A 13,827-nucleotide genomic window follows, 5' to 3' on the forward strand; every position below is an offset into this window, starting at 1 on the left:
TGGCAGCAGAATACGAGCATCAGTAGGAAATGAAATCCAGTTCATGTCTGATAACTGTACTGAGATGTGCAATTCTGGTTCTTCATCTGACTGACAGGTTCCTTTTTCTTGATTGTTTCTTCCAGAGTTCCATGAACCTTCCCCCCGACAAGGCGCGGCTCCTGCGACAGTATGACAATGAAAAAAAGTGGGATCTCATCTGTGACCAGGTATGGCCATGTTTCTGAATCTACTGACGACGCAAAATTGAATATTCAGTGTGGAATGGGGCTTAAAGTGGTTGTGTCATCTCAGACATCTGTAAGTGACAATCAAGCTTTCAGACGTTCCATAATTTCCACTGTTGGATCAGGGCTGCAGCTGTATATCACAGCCATTTCTCCGCCCTTCTGCCCGCGTGGGCACACTTGCATTGTATGCTCGTGCGTGCTGTGGCTCATGAGGAGTATGCTCACCACGTGTCTTCTCACCGTTGACTTCTGTGGGAGCGTTGTGGGCATGCTCTGTGACATTTGCAAAGGTCACTGCGCAATGAGCAGGAGTTGAGTTGTCCCCTTTGCCTACTAATAATGAGATCCTGTGTTAAGTATATATAGGAGTTACCATTTATTGTCATTCTACCTGGCAGTCTGTGGGAGTTTCATTATGTTCCTATGGAGCCCATAGGAGCATAGCTGTGGCAGGCCTCAGATCCTTCAGTGGACCCAAGGCTACCACAGCAACCAAACGGCTTCCTCAGTCTCGGCGTGAGGGAGGCATCCAAGCTGACCACGGCATCTGAGAGGTTAAATGTCCATGATTTGCAATACCGGTAATCATGGACATTACCTCCAGGTGTCTTCTGTTTTAAACAGCAGCAACCCGGCGGCCATGACGCTAGCTCGGCTTTTGATTGGGTGCCATGTGTAAACCCTGGACTTCCACCATACATGTATGGCTGTCATCCTTAAGGGGTTTTCTGGGAGTAGAATATTGATGGCTTATCCCCAGGATATGCGGACCTATTCACTTGAATGAAGGCACTGCACACCACGAGTTTAATAGGTCTGAACCCGCCTTGGCAGCCGCACGGCTTGTGCCCTTGCATTGGGTACTGAAAATTGCTGTCCCCAATGCACGGAGCGGCCGAGCAACGGTGTGTGCATGAGGCCTAAGATAGGAAGTTCCACCTTCCTGGCTCCAGCAAGAAGTGCTGATGTGTAGTTTTAGTCACTTGTACGTCTTGTGATTATCTTCTCATGAAACGGCTTTCTGTTTCGTGTCTGTTATTACTGCAGTTTCATTGTGGTTTTTTAAGTGATTTCACTCTGGGAAAAATCCCGAAAAGTGTGTTCACATCTAAAATGAACCTCTGCTAAATAAAAAATAGAGGGAGAAAGGTGGTATATGGAACGGTGCAGGGGGTGCTCTGAAAGATCTCCTGCCAGAGCAGTCCGCAGCGCTGTCATTGTTCGCCTTCAGAGAGACAAGATGAGCCCCCAAATCACTGCTATGAGGGGAACATATTGCTACATTAGCAGTTCCCTTCTCTGTTCCATCATAGGGATGGAAAAACAGAATTCACACTGTGATGGATCCGCCATTGACAGATATGAACAGAGCCTAATAAACCGGGGGTAGACAATGAGCTTTTGTCATACAGAACTTTCCTATATTTAAAGGGCTACTTTCACTTCAGCCTTCTATAGCCGAGATCGGAATAAGTGACCGAGTGTGCTGCGCTCATACCAGTGAGTGGTTGGTGCGCAAACTACGTAGTTACGGGAAAAATCGTAGCTCTCTGTCTAACCTTGTTGGCGTAGCCCCCCATTCACTGCTGTGTATGAGAGTTGATCTGCAGTCAGATCAGATGTAACTCTAACCCCCAGCTTACTCAGGTTATGCCCTTCTCAGCCATGACAGGCTGGTGAATACCCCTTTAAAGTTACCTGTAATTCCGCGTTATTTATCTCTTATTATCTTTTTACCGTTTTATATTTAGGAACGGTTTCAAGTAAAAAATCCCCCGCACACGTATATCCAGAAGCTACAATCTTTCTTGGACCCAGGAGTGACACGTAAGGTAATGATGGATTCCAGTATAATGCTTGTATTTGTGCTTTTTCTTCCTCTTTTGATAGTTTGGAGTAATGGTGAATAAAAAACATGGACATCCATGTGTAGTCATTTTAAGGGCCCATTCACACAGCGGATTTTGAAAACTCCAATTGTTTTCAATGGAAGGCCGTGCTGGATTTCGCCTCCTGTGAACTGGTGGGCAGTTCCGTCGTCGGAACCGCCCACCAGATCCGCCGATCTGCATGTGACTGAAAGCATTTGTGAGACTGAGACGGATGCGAATCCGTCTCACAAATGCATTGCAAGAACGGATCTGTCTCTCCGCTTGTCATGGGAAAGATGGATCCGTTGTGTATATTTTTCACATTTTTACCGGTCTGCGCATGTGCAGACCGTAAGGACGGATCCGGCTTTGCAGTATTTTGAATGCACTAATACATGCCTATGGGGAAAAATGCCGGATCCGGCATTCCGGCACGTTTTCAGTTTTTTTCGTCGGAGACAAAACCGCAGCATGCTACAGTTTTATCTTTTGCCTGATGCATCCTGAACAGAATGCTCTCCATTCAGAATGCATGGGGATATGCCTGATCAGTTATTTTCCGGTATTGAGCCCCTAGGACGGAACTAGTGTGAAAATACCGTAAATGTTCAGAATTGACCAGAGTAGATACAAATTGTTATTTTATTTTAGATTTTCAGTCCCTGTTATGGTGAATTCACATGTTGCAAATTAGTTGCAGATTTCCAATGTGGACTTTCAAATCCGTATTCTATTAATTCTGATGTGGAATCCTCTAATTTGAACTGTTAACCTTCTGAAGAACTTTTTTTCCCCCCTTGCACATGACAGAAATTCAGAAGACGGGTCCAAGAGTCTACAAAAGTGCTGCGAGAACTGGAAATATCTCTAAGGACAAATCACATAGGGTGAGGACGACATCCAGCAGCAATCTGTGTCCCTGTGTGTGTTTTTTTTATTTTTATTTTTATTTTATTTTTTATTCTTAAAGGGGTTGTGTCACCTCAAACATCTCTAGAACGGTGCACCCAAAATGAAGAGGAGCGCACTGTGCATGCACGACTGCCCTCCATTAATTTCTATGGGAGTGTGGAAATTAGCCGAGTGGCATGCTCAAGCACGGCCATCCGCTCCGTTCACTTCTATGGAACTGGTGGAAATAGCCGAACCAGCACTCAGCTATTTTCGGCACTCCCATACAAATGAATGTAGGGCGGCCGCACATGCACGGTGTGCTCTTGTTCACTTTGGGAGCTCCGTTCTAGAGATGGGTGCAGATCCCATCTCTGGAACCCGAATCTCTCTGACATTGACGGCATAATCTAGTAATATACCACCAATGTTTGAGGTGACACAACCCCTTTAAATGGTCTAAATGCTGTTCCTATGTCACAAGTGCCAGGGTTGCCCTACTGAGCAGTATTTTAAGGGGTAGAGAGGCCCATTAAAGGGGTTGTCCGAGTGAGCAGATCACCTCAGTGGTCACATTGTTTGAACGGTGACAGCGGTGGCCAGCGATTTTTTTTTAGCTGCAGGGGTCATGGAGGCAAGCCACTTCTGGTCCAGACGGGAATGGAGCTGCAGCTTTGGAACAGCAGCACTGTAGACAGGTCGGTGCATTATTTTTGTTGCACGTTATTGGAAGAGGTTAAAGGGGTTCTCTCACTTCAGCAAATGGCATTTATCATGTAGAGAAAGTTTATACAAGCCACAATACTAATGTATTGTGATTGTCCATATTGCTTCCTTTTCTGGCTAGACTCAAATTTCCATCACATTATACACTACTTGTTTCCATGGCTACGACTACCCTTCAATCCAGCAACGGTGGCCGCGCTTGCACACTATAGGAAAAAGCGCTGGTCTATGTGTGCTCCTATGCTCCTTGCCACCAGAGAAGCCAGTGCTTTTTTCCATAGTGTGCAGGCGCTGGCACAGCCACCGATGCTGGATTGCAGGGTAGTCGTAACCATGGACGCGAGAAGTGTATAATGTGATGGAAAAATGAGTCTAGCCCGCAAAGGAAACATTATGGATAATAACAATACATTAGTAACTGCCTTGTATGCACCTTCTCTACATAATAAATGCCACTTGCTGAAGTGAGATAATCCCTTTAAGCCTGCTCCTAGGCCATTCAACCCCTTTAAGTCTCTGTCTGTCTCTTGTAAGTAGTTGCGAGTGAAGCCAATGGAGATGTTATTGTCCTGTAGGGTTGACAATCCGATGGGATTCTCAAATTTGCTTCAATTCTGTAAAGCAGAGAAACACGGTGGCAAACCTGGACCTCTTGACCAGGTCCAAGTGAAATCTTCTGTTCCGGTCATGTTACGTGCTAATTCCACTAGTCCACACGTTATGGCTGGGATCGCCAACCTGCGGCTCTCCAGCTGTTGTAAAACTACAATTCCCACCACGCCCTACTGTAGGCAGTCTGGGCATGCTGGGAGTTGTAGTTCTTCAGAAGCTGGAGAGCCACAAGTTGACCATCCCTGGTTTATGGCATCTACATATTCTTAAATGCCTTTTAAGTGAGAGAGAAGCTATACAGTTGTCCTTGAACAGGAGAATATAAAGGGTTTGTCCACCCAAGACTCAAAGGCTGCAGCATTTTACACTACCAGCAATGTGGATGAGATTTAATCACTGGCATTCATACGTTGCAGCATGTACCGTATTCTGCAATCTATTTTGTCCTGTGTTGTGGACAATTGTCAATTTATGCTGCAGAATTCGACCACGGATTTCACCCTTTGCAAGGCAGAAGGTAAAATCCATGACAAATCAGCATGATGCGGATTTTGCCACCAGAAATTACGTCCTGTGTAAATGTACCGAAATAATGATACCTCTCTTCCATGTTTCATCTAAAATCATACTGACTCGCAGATTGCCTGAAAGTTGTAACACACAGATTTTGATGCACATTTTGCCATACCCTTTACCTTTTGCGCAACGTCTGTGAAATCCGTGGCAGATTTGGGCAGACATGGCATACTGTGGATCTGGAAATCTGTAGCATGCCTTTTTAATCTGTACAGATTTTTTTCAGCTGCTTGTGAAAGGGTTTTTTAGGGCAGTTTTACTATTGAAATGCGCAAAAAAAAACGTCCTGTGTGCCTTACGCCACCTTTATTAACTGTTTAGTTTTAGACACTTTTTCCTTCTCTACCGACAAGGGACATGGTTTAGCGGAAAGGGGTACAGCTTCATTGGACGGGGGCATCACATAAATGTGCCAAAACTATATTTCAGAGTAAACTAAAGATGTGCCAGCATCAGCCGGTGTGATAAATCTGTCTGGTCTGAATACTGCACAGGATTGTAAATCTGCCCCCACTGTGTTTACGGGGACAAATGGATCTTTTGCACTAGATAATAGTATACGGGCACAGGGCTGCCATTATCTAGGGGCAGGGCCCGTTACTGTGTGTACCACCAATTTTGTTACATTTTTGTTCAAAACCTTCACACTCCTGAAACCTAAGTTTGTCTAAAAACGCTGCACAATATATAGGAGAAGACCACAAGATTCAGGTGTATGTAGACTTACAGGAGGTTCTCTGAAGGGTCTTGGCACAGCAGACCGAGAGGGGCCAACTGGGAAGGAAACAGAATGACAGGAACACTTCCTGCATATCGTATCTGTTCTTCCATGGGACACTGTTCCAGGCCTGTCCTATTGCCAGTGCTATATGCATCCATTAGGGCAGGCATGACCAACATGAGGCTCTCCAGATGTTGCAAAACTACAACTCCCAGCATGCCCGACTGCCAACAGCTATCAGCCTACAGCAGGGCATGGTGGGAATTGTAGTTTTACAACAGCTGGAGAGCCACAGGTTGGCCATGCCTGCATTAGGGCGTCCGTGCACATTGATTGTGGATGGATTGTATGTGTGTTATACGTGTTTCTGTTCCATCAGAGGAGCACTGCATCTGTCATATTGCAGACACGAGGCGCCCGACGCATCCCATTGACTTATATTGGGGTCCCCTGGGTTCCGTCCCAGTGCCTGTCAATTAGACGGGAACACTATGATGCTGTCTGCTACGCTATGCTTCCCGTTCAATAGGACAGAATCCCGTGCTGGAGGCTCTCAATGGAAATGTGAACAGAGCCTAAGGCTCCTTTCAGTCCATGTGACATCAGCATTTCCCAGAACAACCACGGCTCATGTGACCTGAACTCTCAGCATGATAGATCACTATGATGCTGTGAGTTCGGCTCACATGAACGGCAGACAGTCTAGGAAATTTCGCCGTCACGTGGACCACATTTCATGACCCCACATGACCTGTGAAAGTAGCCTTATTACGCACCTCTGCTGATGCAGAACCTCATTTTGGAGTGGTTCATATTATTCAGCCAGTAATCACAGGAAGCGGTCTCCTTTGAAGCAGTTCTGCAGCAGTTGAAGATATACCGTATATAAGGGTTAATGTATAAGGGATCGTTTACACGAACGTGTGATGTCCGTTGCCGTATTGTGGATCCGCAAAACACGGGTACAGTTCTGTGGCCATTCCGCATCACGGATGCGCACCCATTCATTTCAGTGGGTCCACAAATCCGGAGATGCGGAACGAAGCACTACGGAGTGCTTTCTGGGGTTCTGTTCCGTGCTTCCGCACCGCAAAAAGATTGAGCAAGTTCTATCTTTTTGCGGTATAGAAGGATCGCGGACCAATTCAAGTAAATGGGTCTGCAATCCCCATGCTCCTGCCCCACGGACGGTGTCCATGCATTGTGGACCGCAATTTGCGGTTCACAGCACGGGCTTCACACGTTCGTGTGAACGAGCCCTAAGTCAAGAATATTCCAGCTCGCTAATGTATTGTGCTTTTCTGTAGTGCAGCCTGTAAAAGATGGATTACATAGCAGATTTTTGGCCGCAGTCTTTCAAGGTTGGAAATTCACCAGCATGGCGGACCAGTAGCCTGTGGGAATAAAATAACCTGAACACATGCAGAAGCAAATTTGGAGGAGAAAAAAAAAAGAATGCTTCTTGGCATCATTTAGGTGGGATTCAGGCCTACGTCAGCTGTAAGCAACCCCAGAAATAGAGCATGTAGTCAGACAGGAAATGTGCAGGAGTTGGTGGGGGGACGGTAGACGCAGCAGACAGGAAATAGGCGGGCTGCTGGCTGGAGAGAGGAAAAAGTCGCTACACATCTCCAGTGTCAGACTGAGTCATGGGCCAGAGCCTGTGTCCACGACGGAGATGCTGCAGCTTCTAAGGAGCATGAAATAAGGCAGCCGTAGTAGTTACAGACAATATTAATATGATCATAGTGCATATAGACTGTACGGTGTGCATGTACGTGATAAGTATTGTATAAAGTATGAACGGGAAGTGTATGAGTCATGTTTGGCATTACTTGGTCTTCCTTGTTTAAAAGTGGAGAGGATAGGTTTGTTCAGGCGCAGCACACAAACGGCTTATGAAGAGCGAAAATGGTGGCCACGCAGCAGCTGGGCAGGGGATCGCGGATCCAACGCGGTCCAAGGGCATGTAGAGAAAAATGGAAGGCCACAGCAGCGTCTCACCAATATTCTTCTTTATTAGAACAACACCTCAGGTGTTGTTCTAATAAAGAAGAATATTGGTGAGACGCTGCTGTGGCCTTCCTTGTTTAAAAGTGTCATCCATCAGGAGGTCACCGGAGCCCTAGTGCTGGAGTACAGCAGAAAACTAGGTCTTGCCAATTATTTTTTATAATCAGGGCAAAAGTGTGACGTCATTTATGACACTAATCCGATAATATCAACTTTTAAAAGAGAGAGATATATATTTATACTTCCTAAGAGGGAAGATATACAACATTGGAAAAAATAAGGAGACCACTGCAAAATTGTCATGGGTTTGTGTTTGCCTGAAATGAGCTGTTTTGATTTATTTGTTTTATTCTATAAACTACTGTACTACTATAATTTTCCCCCAAAATCCATATATAAATATTGTATTTTAGAGCATTAGTTCAACAGAGCACTAATATTTCATCTTTGTTGGAGTCCAGAAATCACTATTTAGTGGAATAACTCTGATTTTTAATCACCGCTTTCATACGTCTTGGCATGCTTTCACATTGCTTTTGGGTGACTTTATGCCACTCCTGGCTCAGAAATTCAAGCAGCTCGGCTTTGTTTGATGACTAGTGTGTCCCTAGTGTCTTCCCCTTGATCACGTTCCAGAGGTTTTCCATGGGATTCAGGGCTGGAGATTAGGTTGGCTATGACAGGGTCTTGATCTGGTGGTCCTTCATCTACACCTTGATTGACCTGGCTGTGTGACATGGGGCATTGTCCTGCTAAAAAAAAAAAAACGTCATCAGAGTTGGGGAACATTGTCAGAGCAGAAGAAAGCAGGTTTTCTTCCAGGATAACTTTATATGTGGCTTGATTCATGTGTCCTTCACAAAGACAAATCTGCCCGATTCAAGTCTTGCCAAAACACCCCCACATCATCACCGATCCCAAACTATATTTCACAGTGGTTCGAGACACTGTGGCTTGTAGGCCTCTCCAGGTCTCCTTCTAACCATTATACAACCTGTGTTGGGCAAAGCCCAAAAACATTGGACTCGTCAGAGAAGATAACCTCACTCCAGTCCTCTACAGTCCAATCTTTATGGTCTTTTGTAAACTTTGGTTAAATGGCAAAAGAGAAAAGGGGAGAAGGCGCTCATAGGTGGTGGTTGACAAGAGATGTTGTTACTTGTTCTTAGCCAGGGTGAGTGGTTGCTACTCACCTTGGTTAGTTTGTACTTTTTGGTAGTACAGTTCTGGTGGTGGTAAAAACGTGGGGTGTTGTGGGTTGGTGCAGCCGATTGACGTCCAAGTTGACCATGGGCGGGAGCCAAGCCGCCACTTTGGTGCGAATTGTGGTGTATGGGGAGGTTGCTCGTCTGCACTGGGTTCATGCAGTGAGCGGATGGACACAAGGCGCAATTCACAACCCAGTTGAGGATACGAAATATTTTTTATTTTTTGATTAGCAAAGACGACGCGTTTCGGGGTACGCAGACCCCTTTATCAGGTCTAAAAGGATCAACACAAAATTTGATGATGTAATATGTATAAAAATACAATTAAAATTTAAATTAGAAATGAAAATTAATATGTAAAAAAAATATATATATATATATATAAGCATATAAAAAAGAGACGGATCCATGAGTATAAATGGACGAATCAATAGGTAAAGTAATTTTGTTGGGTTAAAACAAAGACGAGAAAATAGTATAAGCATAAGCATAAGTATAAGCTTGCATATAGAGCGTGTAAAATGATATAAAAATAAGGAATAAATGAATAGTACATAATGCAGACGGATATTAATTTCTACAGATGTGAGCGGTTGTATGTGTATCTGGTGCTGGGTGATTCTGTTTGGTTGTATGGTCTGAATTTCGACTGATCAATGTGTGGAAAAAGAGTTGTTTTCTTTTTTTCTCTTTTTTTCTTCCAAAAGACAAATGTGTTGCTGAGTGAGTGTGTCATGTATGGGATGCTGTGTGTGGGTCATAAGTTGTATTATAATGTAATATAATTACCTGTATCCTTGTCACCGTAGGCTAATTGGAGGTCACTCTCGTTGGAGATCCCTTATTTGGGGGGGGGTTTTATGTTGCGGTCCGCACTGCTGTGGTGGGTGATAAAGTTATGTTTAGTGGGGTGGCGTTTGGATGTGGAGATGGGAGGGACAGGGTGAGTGAGGGGTTAATGAGAGAATGTGAGGATATGTGAATCTGCTGGTTTGGTTATGTAGCATGGTTGGTATTGATTGTTCGGGTTGTGGTGGTTTTTATTATTATTTGGTTGCTGGGGGACGTGGGTGGGTGGCAGGTGTGGGGAGAGTGACTGTGAGTGATGTAAGGCAGGGATCCGGGTTTGATGCAGGATGCGATAGGCACTGGGTAGTGATCGATGGGCAGTGATGGTGTGCATGGGATGTGGGGGATAGTGGTGGTGGCTGGGTGGCAGTGGCGTTATGTGAAGGGATGGAGGGGGCAGGATGAGCAGGGGGTACCTGTGCAGTAAGGGGTTAATGGGGGAAGGTGGTCTGCTGGTTGGGCTGTGTAGTTTGTTGGATGTTTCTGGGGGGAATAGTATGCTGGGGGACGTGGATGAGTGGCAGGCATGGGGGGAGTAGCTGTGAATAATGTGGGGCTTGGGTCCGGACTTGGTGTGGATTTGTGGTGGGCAGTGAACAATGGCGTGTGTGGGATGTGGGGGATAGCGGTGGTTACCTTTTGGATGCGGCCGGTGAGTGTCCTCCAGTGATGGCGCTTCTGCACTATGCTTCTGCACGTGTGGCCAGTGGTGTGCAGAAGCGCGCTCTATCCAGGGGTTATGGGGGCGGTGACGGGGGCGTGGCCGGGGCGTGTGTGGTGAGGGGGTGGGTGGTGATGGCTGTGACTGTGTGCACTGGAGCGGGGGGCGGGGCTGAGTGCGGTGGGTGGAGAGGGGGCGGGCATGGTGGGGAGCCGGTGTGGAACGGAGTGAGGGTGGGCGGTGGTTCCTGGTGGTGGAGGAGGAGGCTGGCTGTAGCGATGCAGGCGGAGGCGTGGCAGTGGGCGTGATGGGGAGCCGGACCTGGGTGTGTGTGGTGGTGGTGGGCGGGGCGGCGTTGCGGTGCAGCAGCGGGCTGGACGGGGTGTGGTGAAGATACATGTTAGCTGATGGTGGGGGCGGGCGTGGAGGACATGGGCGGGGCATGTTGCTGGGGACGCGGTCGGGTAGTCCGGAGTGAGGAAGGGTGTTGAGCCTGCCTTGTGAGGGGCTGGTGGATGCCGATGTTGGGGTGTGTTGTTACTGCTGGAGGGGGGAAACGGGATGGGAGATGATAAGACTGGGTGGCCAGAGGGCGGCGTGATGGGGGGCGGTCCTATGGCTGGTGATGCTGAGTGGTCGGTGGATGCAGTGGTGACTGCTGTTGCAATGTGAGACGGAGGGTGGATGAATGGTGTGGGTTGACCAATGAAGGGGGACTGATGTGGGAGGATGAGGGGGGGACTGGCTCGGTTTTGGGGGTTCTGGAGTGGTGGGGGGGGGAAAAACTTTTGTGAGGAGGATGATTGGGGGTGGTGGTAGGTTATGTGGGATGTGGAGGGGAAAGTGGGGGTGTGTGGGGTGTGAAGGGGAGGTGTAGGGGTGTTGATGTGGATGAAATGTGTGGTGAGGTGGGTGTATTGGTGTGTGGTCTGGAGTTGTGGGGGTGACTGGAATTGGGATGGGGATGTGGACCGGTGGTGTGCAGAGTGGACCGGAGGTCCGGATGGGGTGTGTAGCTGGGAAGGAGATGGGATGTGAGGCCGGGTGTCAGCGGGATGGGTGATGGGTCCTGGGGTCAGACCGAGTGTCCTGGTGTGTGGTGCAGGGGTGGGAGAGTGTGGAACTGGAGGTGAGGGGGGGGAATTGCGGGGTGGAACGTGACAGCGCAGGTGCTAGAAACACTGGTTTTCCATGCTCTCGTTTAGTCCATTGGGTTCAAGTGTGTGGAGCTTAAATATCCAAAACATTTCACGTCTTTGGAGGGTCCTGTATCTGTCTGGGCAATGGGCCTCGATGTGTTCTATGGGGGTGATAGATAGTTGGGAGGGGTCCTGGTTGTGAGTAGCCAGGAAGTGTCTGGAGACGCTATGTTTTAGGTATCCCTTGGTGATGTTGGATCTATGTTTGTTGATGCGTTCCCTTAGGGCCTGGATTGTCCTGCCAACGTACTGTAAGCCGCAATCGCACTCCAATAGGTAGATCACGTATGATGTTGCACAGTTGATGAAATTCTTTATTTTGAAGTCTTCGCCAGTGGTTTTGCTCCTAAAGGTCTGTGTTTTGTTGGAAATGTTGGTACAGCATTTACATCGGGTATGGCCACATCTGAAGCTGCCAACAGGGGCAGGGGTCCCGCTGATAGTACTCGATGAGGCTGTTTTTTTCTTTTTCAGTTTGCTTGGGGCCAGGATGTTTTTTAGTGACTTTGCTTTTCGGAATGTGATTTGTGGTTTCTGTGGTATGTTGGGTTTGAGGTATGGATCATTCGTTAAAATGTGCCAGTGTTTCATCAGGATCTTCCTTAAAGTTTCGTGGTTAGTGTTGTAGGTGGTGATCAGTGATGTTTTGTATGGATTTGTAGTTTCTGTTTCTTTTTTAGGTTTGGTTTTGATTGTCAGGCATTCCTCTTGGCTTAGGTTGTTTGCCCGGGAGAAGGCGTTCTCCACGATCTTACTCGGGTATCCTTTATTCTTAAATCTGTTCTGTAGGATTGTACTTTGGGTGATGAAGTCCTCTTTGGTAGAACAGTTCCTCCTTATGCGTTTAAATTGGCTGTATGGAATGTTGTTCTTCCATTTTCTGTAGTGCGCGCTCCTAAAGTCCAGATAGTTGTTTCCGTCTACTTTTTTGAAAAAGGTTTTGGTTTGTATGTTTTCATTGCAGGGAAATAAGAGTAGGTCCAGGTATTCAATTGAAGTGGTTGAGATATTGGCTGTGAAAGTGAGGTTCCAGGTGTTGGTGTTGAGGTATGTAATGAATGCCTCTGCCTCTTTAATGCTTCCTCCCCAGATTATGATGAGGTCGTCGATGTATCGTTTGTAGAAGATGATCATGTCGTTCCAGTTGTGGTTATTGTAGATTAGTTGTTCTTCAAAACGTCCCATGTAGAGGTTAGCGTAACTCGGCGCGAAACGCGTCCCCATGGCGGTCCCTTTCTGCTGTTTGTACAGACAGTTTTCGAAGTTGAACACATTGTGGGTTAGGATGAAACGGATGGCATCTGTGACAAATGTCTTATGTTCTGAGGAGAGTTGAGTATCCGTATCCAGGTAATGTTGAGATGTTGTGATACCTGCTTCGTGTGGAATGTTTGAATATAAGGATGCTACGTCTAGTGTCATCCAGCAGTACGAAGGGTTCCATTTGATATCCTTTAGTAGGGAAATGAGTTGGGCGGAATCTCTAAGGTGAGAACGGAGATTAGTGACATGCTTCTGTAAGAAAAGGTCGACGTAGTGTGAGAGGTTACTGGTCAGGGAGTTGATTCCTGATATGATGGGTCTTCCTGGTGGGTTTTTGATGTTTTTGTGCACCTTTGGTAAATGGTAAAATGTTGCTGTGGTTGGGTGATCAATGGTGATGAATTCCCTTTCTTTTTTGTTTAGTATGTGGTTGTCTTCAGCTTGTTTTAGTAGTATTCCGAGTTCCTTTGTCTCCTCGGTGAGAGGGTTAAAGGTGAGGGGTTTGTAGTAAGAGGTGTCTTCCAGGATCCTGTGTGCTTCTTTGATGTAGTCAGATTTCTTTTGCAGTACAATCCCGCCTCCTTTGTCCGCACTCCTTATTATGATGTTGTCGTTAGTGCTTAGTTCTTTCAGAGCGTCTTTTTCTTTCTTAGTGAGGTTCGGTTTGGTGTTGGTGTTTTTGTTGATGGTTCTGACTTCTTTGGAAACGAGGGAAAAGAATGTATTTATGTGGTTGCCTCTATGGTAAATGGGATTGAAAGTGGATTTTGGTTTGAGTTCAGTGTGTAGAGTGATATCCAAGCCTGGGTCCTGTGGGGGGTCTTCTTTTCTCGCTGTGGGTTGTTCAGCTCGAATAGCGGAATGTACTATTCATTTATTCCTTATTTTTATATCATTTTACACGCTCTATATGCAAGCTTATACTTATGCTTATACTTATGCTTATGCTTATACTATTTTCTCGTCTTTGTTTTAACCCAACAAAATTACTTTACCTATTGATTCGT

General features: G+C 46.4%; 1 protein-coding gene across 4 annotated transcripts in view; it reads left to right on the plus strand.

Annotated features, from left to right (window-relative positions):
• The window catches only part of FMNL3 (formin like 3), a 111,380-nt gene that overhangs the window by 69,043 nt on the left and 28,510 nt on the right, over positions 1 to 13,827 (plus strand). For all 4 annotated transcript variants that reach the window (XR_006388183.1, XM_044284535.1, XM_044284536.1 and 1 more), the window contains exons 2-4: positions 126 to 209; positions 1,982 to 2,062; positions 2,912 to 2,988. Coding sequence is in view for 3 of the 4 variants with exons in the window: in XM_044284535.1 (XP_044140470.1) it covers positions 126 to 209; positions 1,982 to 2,062; positions 2,912 to 2,988 (242 nt within the window). In the remaining variant the exon portion in view is untranslated. The remainder of the gene's footprint in view (positions 1 to 125; positions 210 to 1,981; positions 2,063 to 2,911; positions 2,989 to 13,827) is intronic.

This window comes from Bufo gargarizans, chromosome 3 (assembly GCF_014858855.1).
Source record: "Bufo gargarizans isolate SCDJY-AF-19 chromosome 3, ASM1485885v1, whole genome shotgun sequence".
Lineage (NCBI taxonomy): Eukaryota > Metazoa > Chordata > Amphibia > Anura > Bufonidae > Bufo > Bufo gargarizans.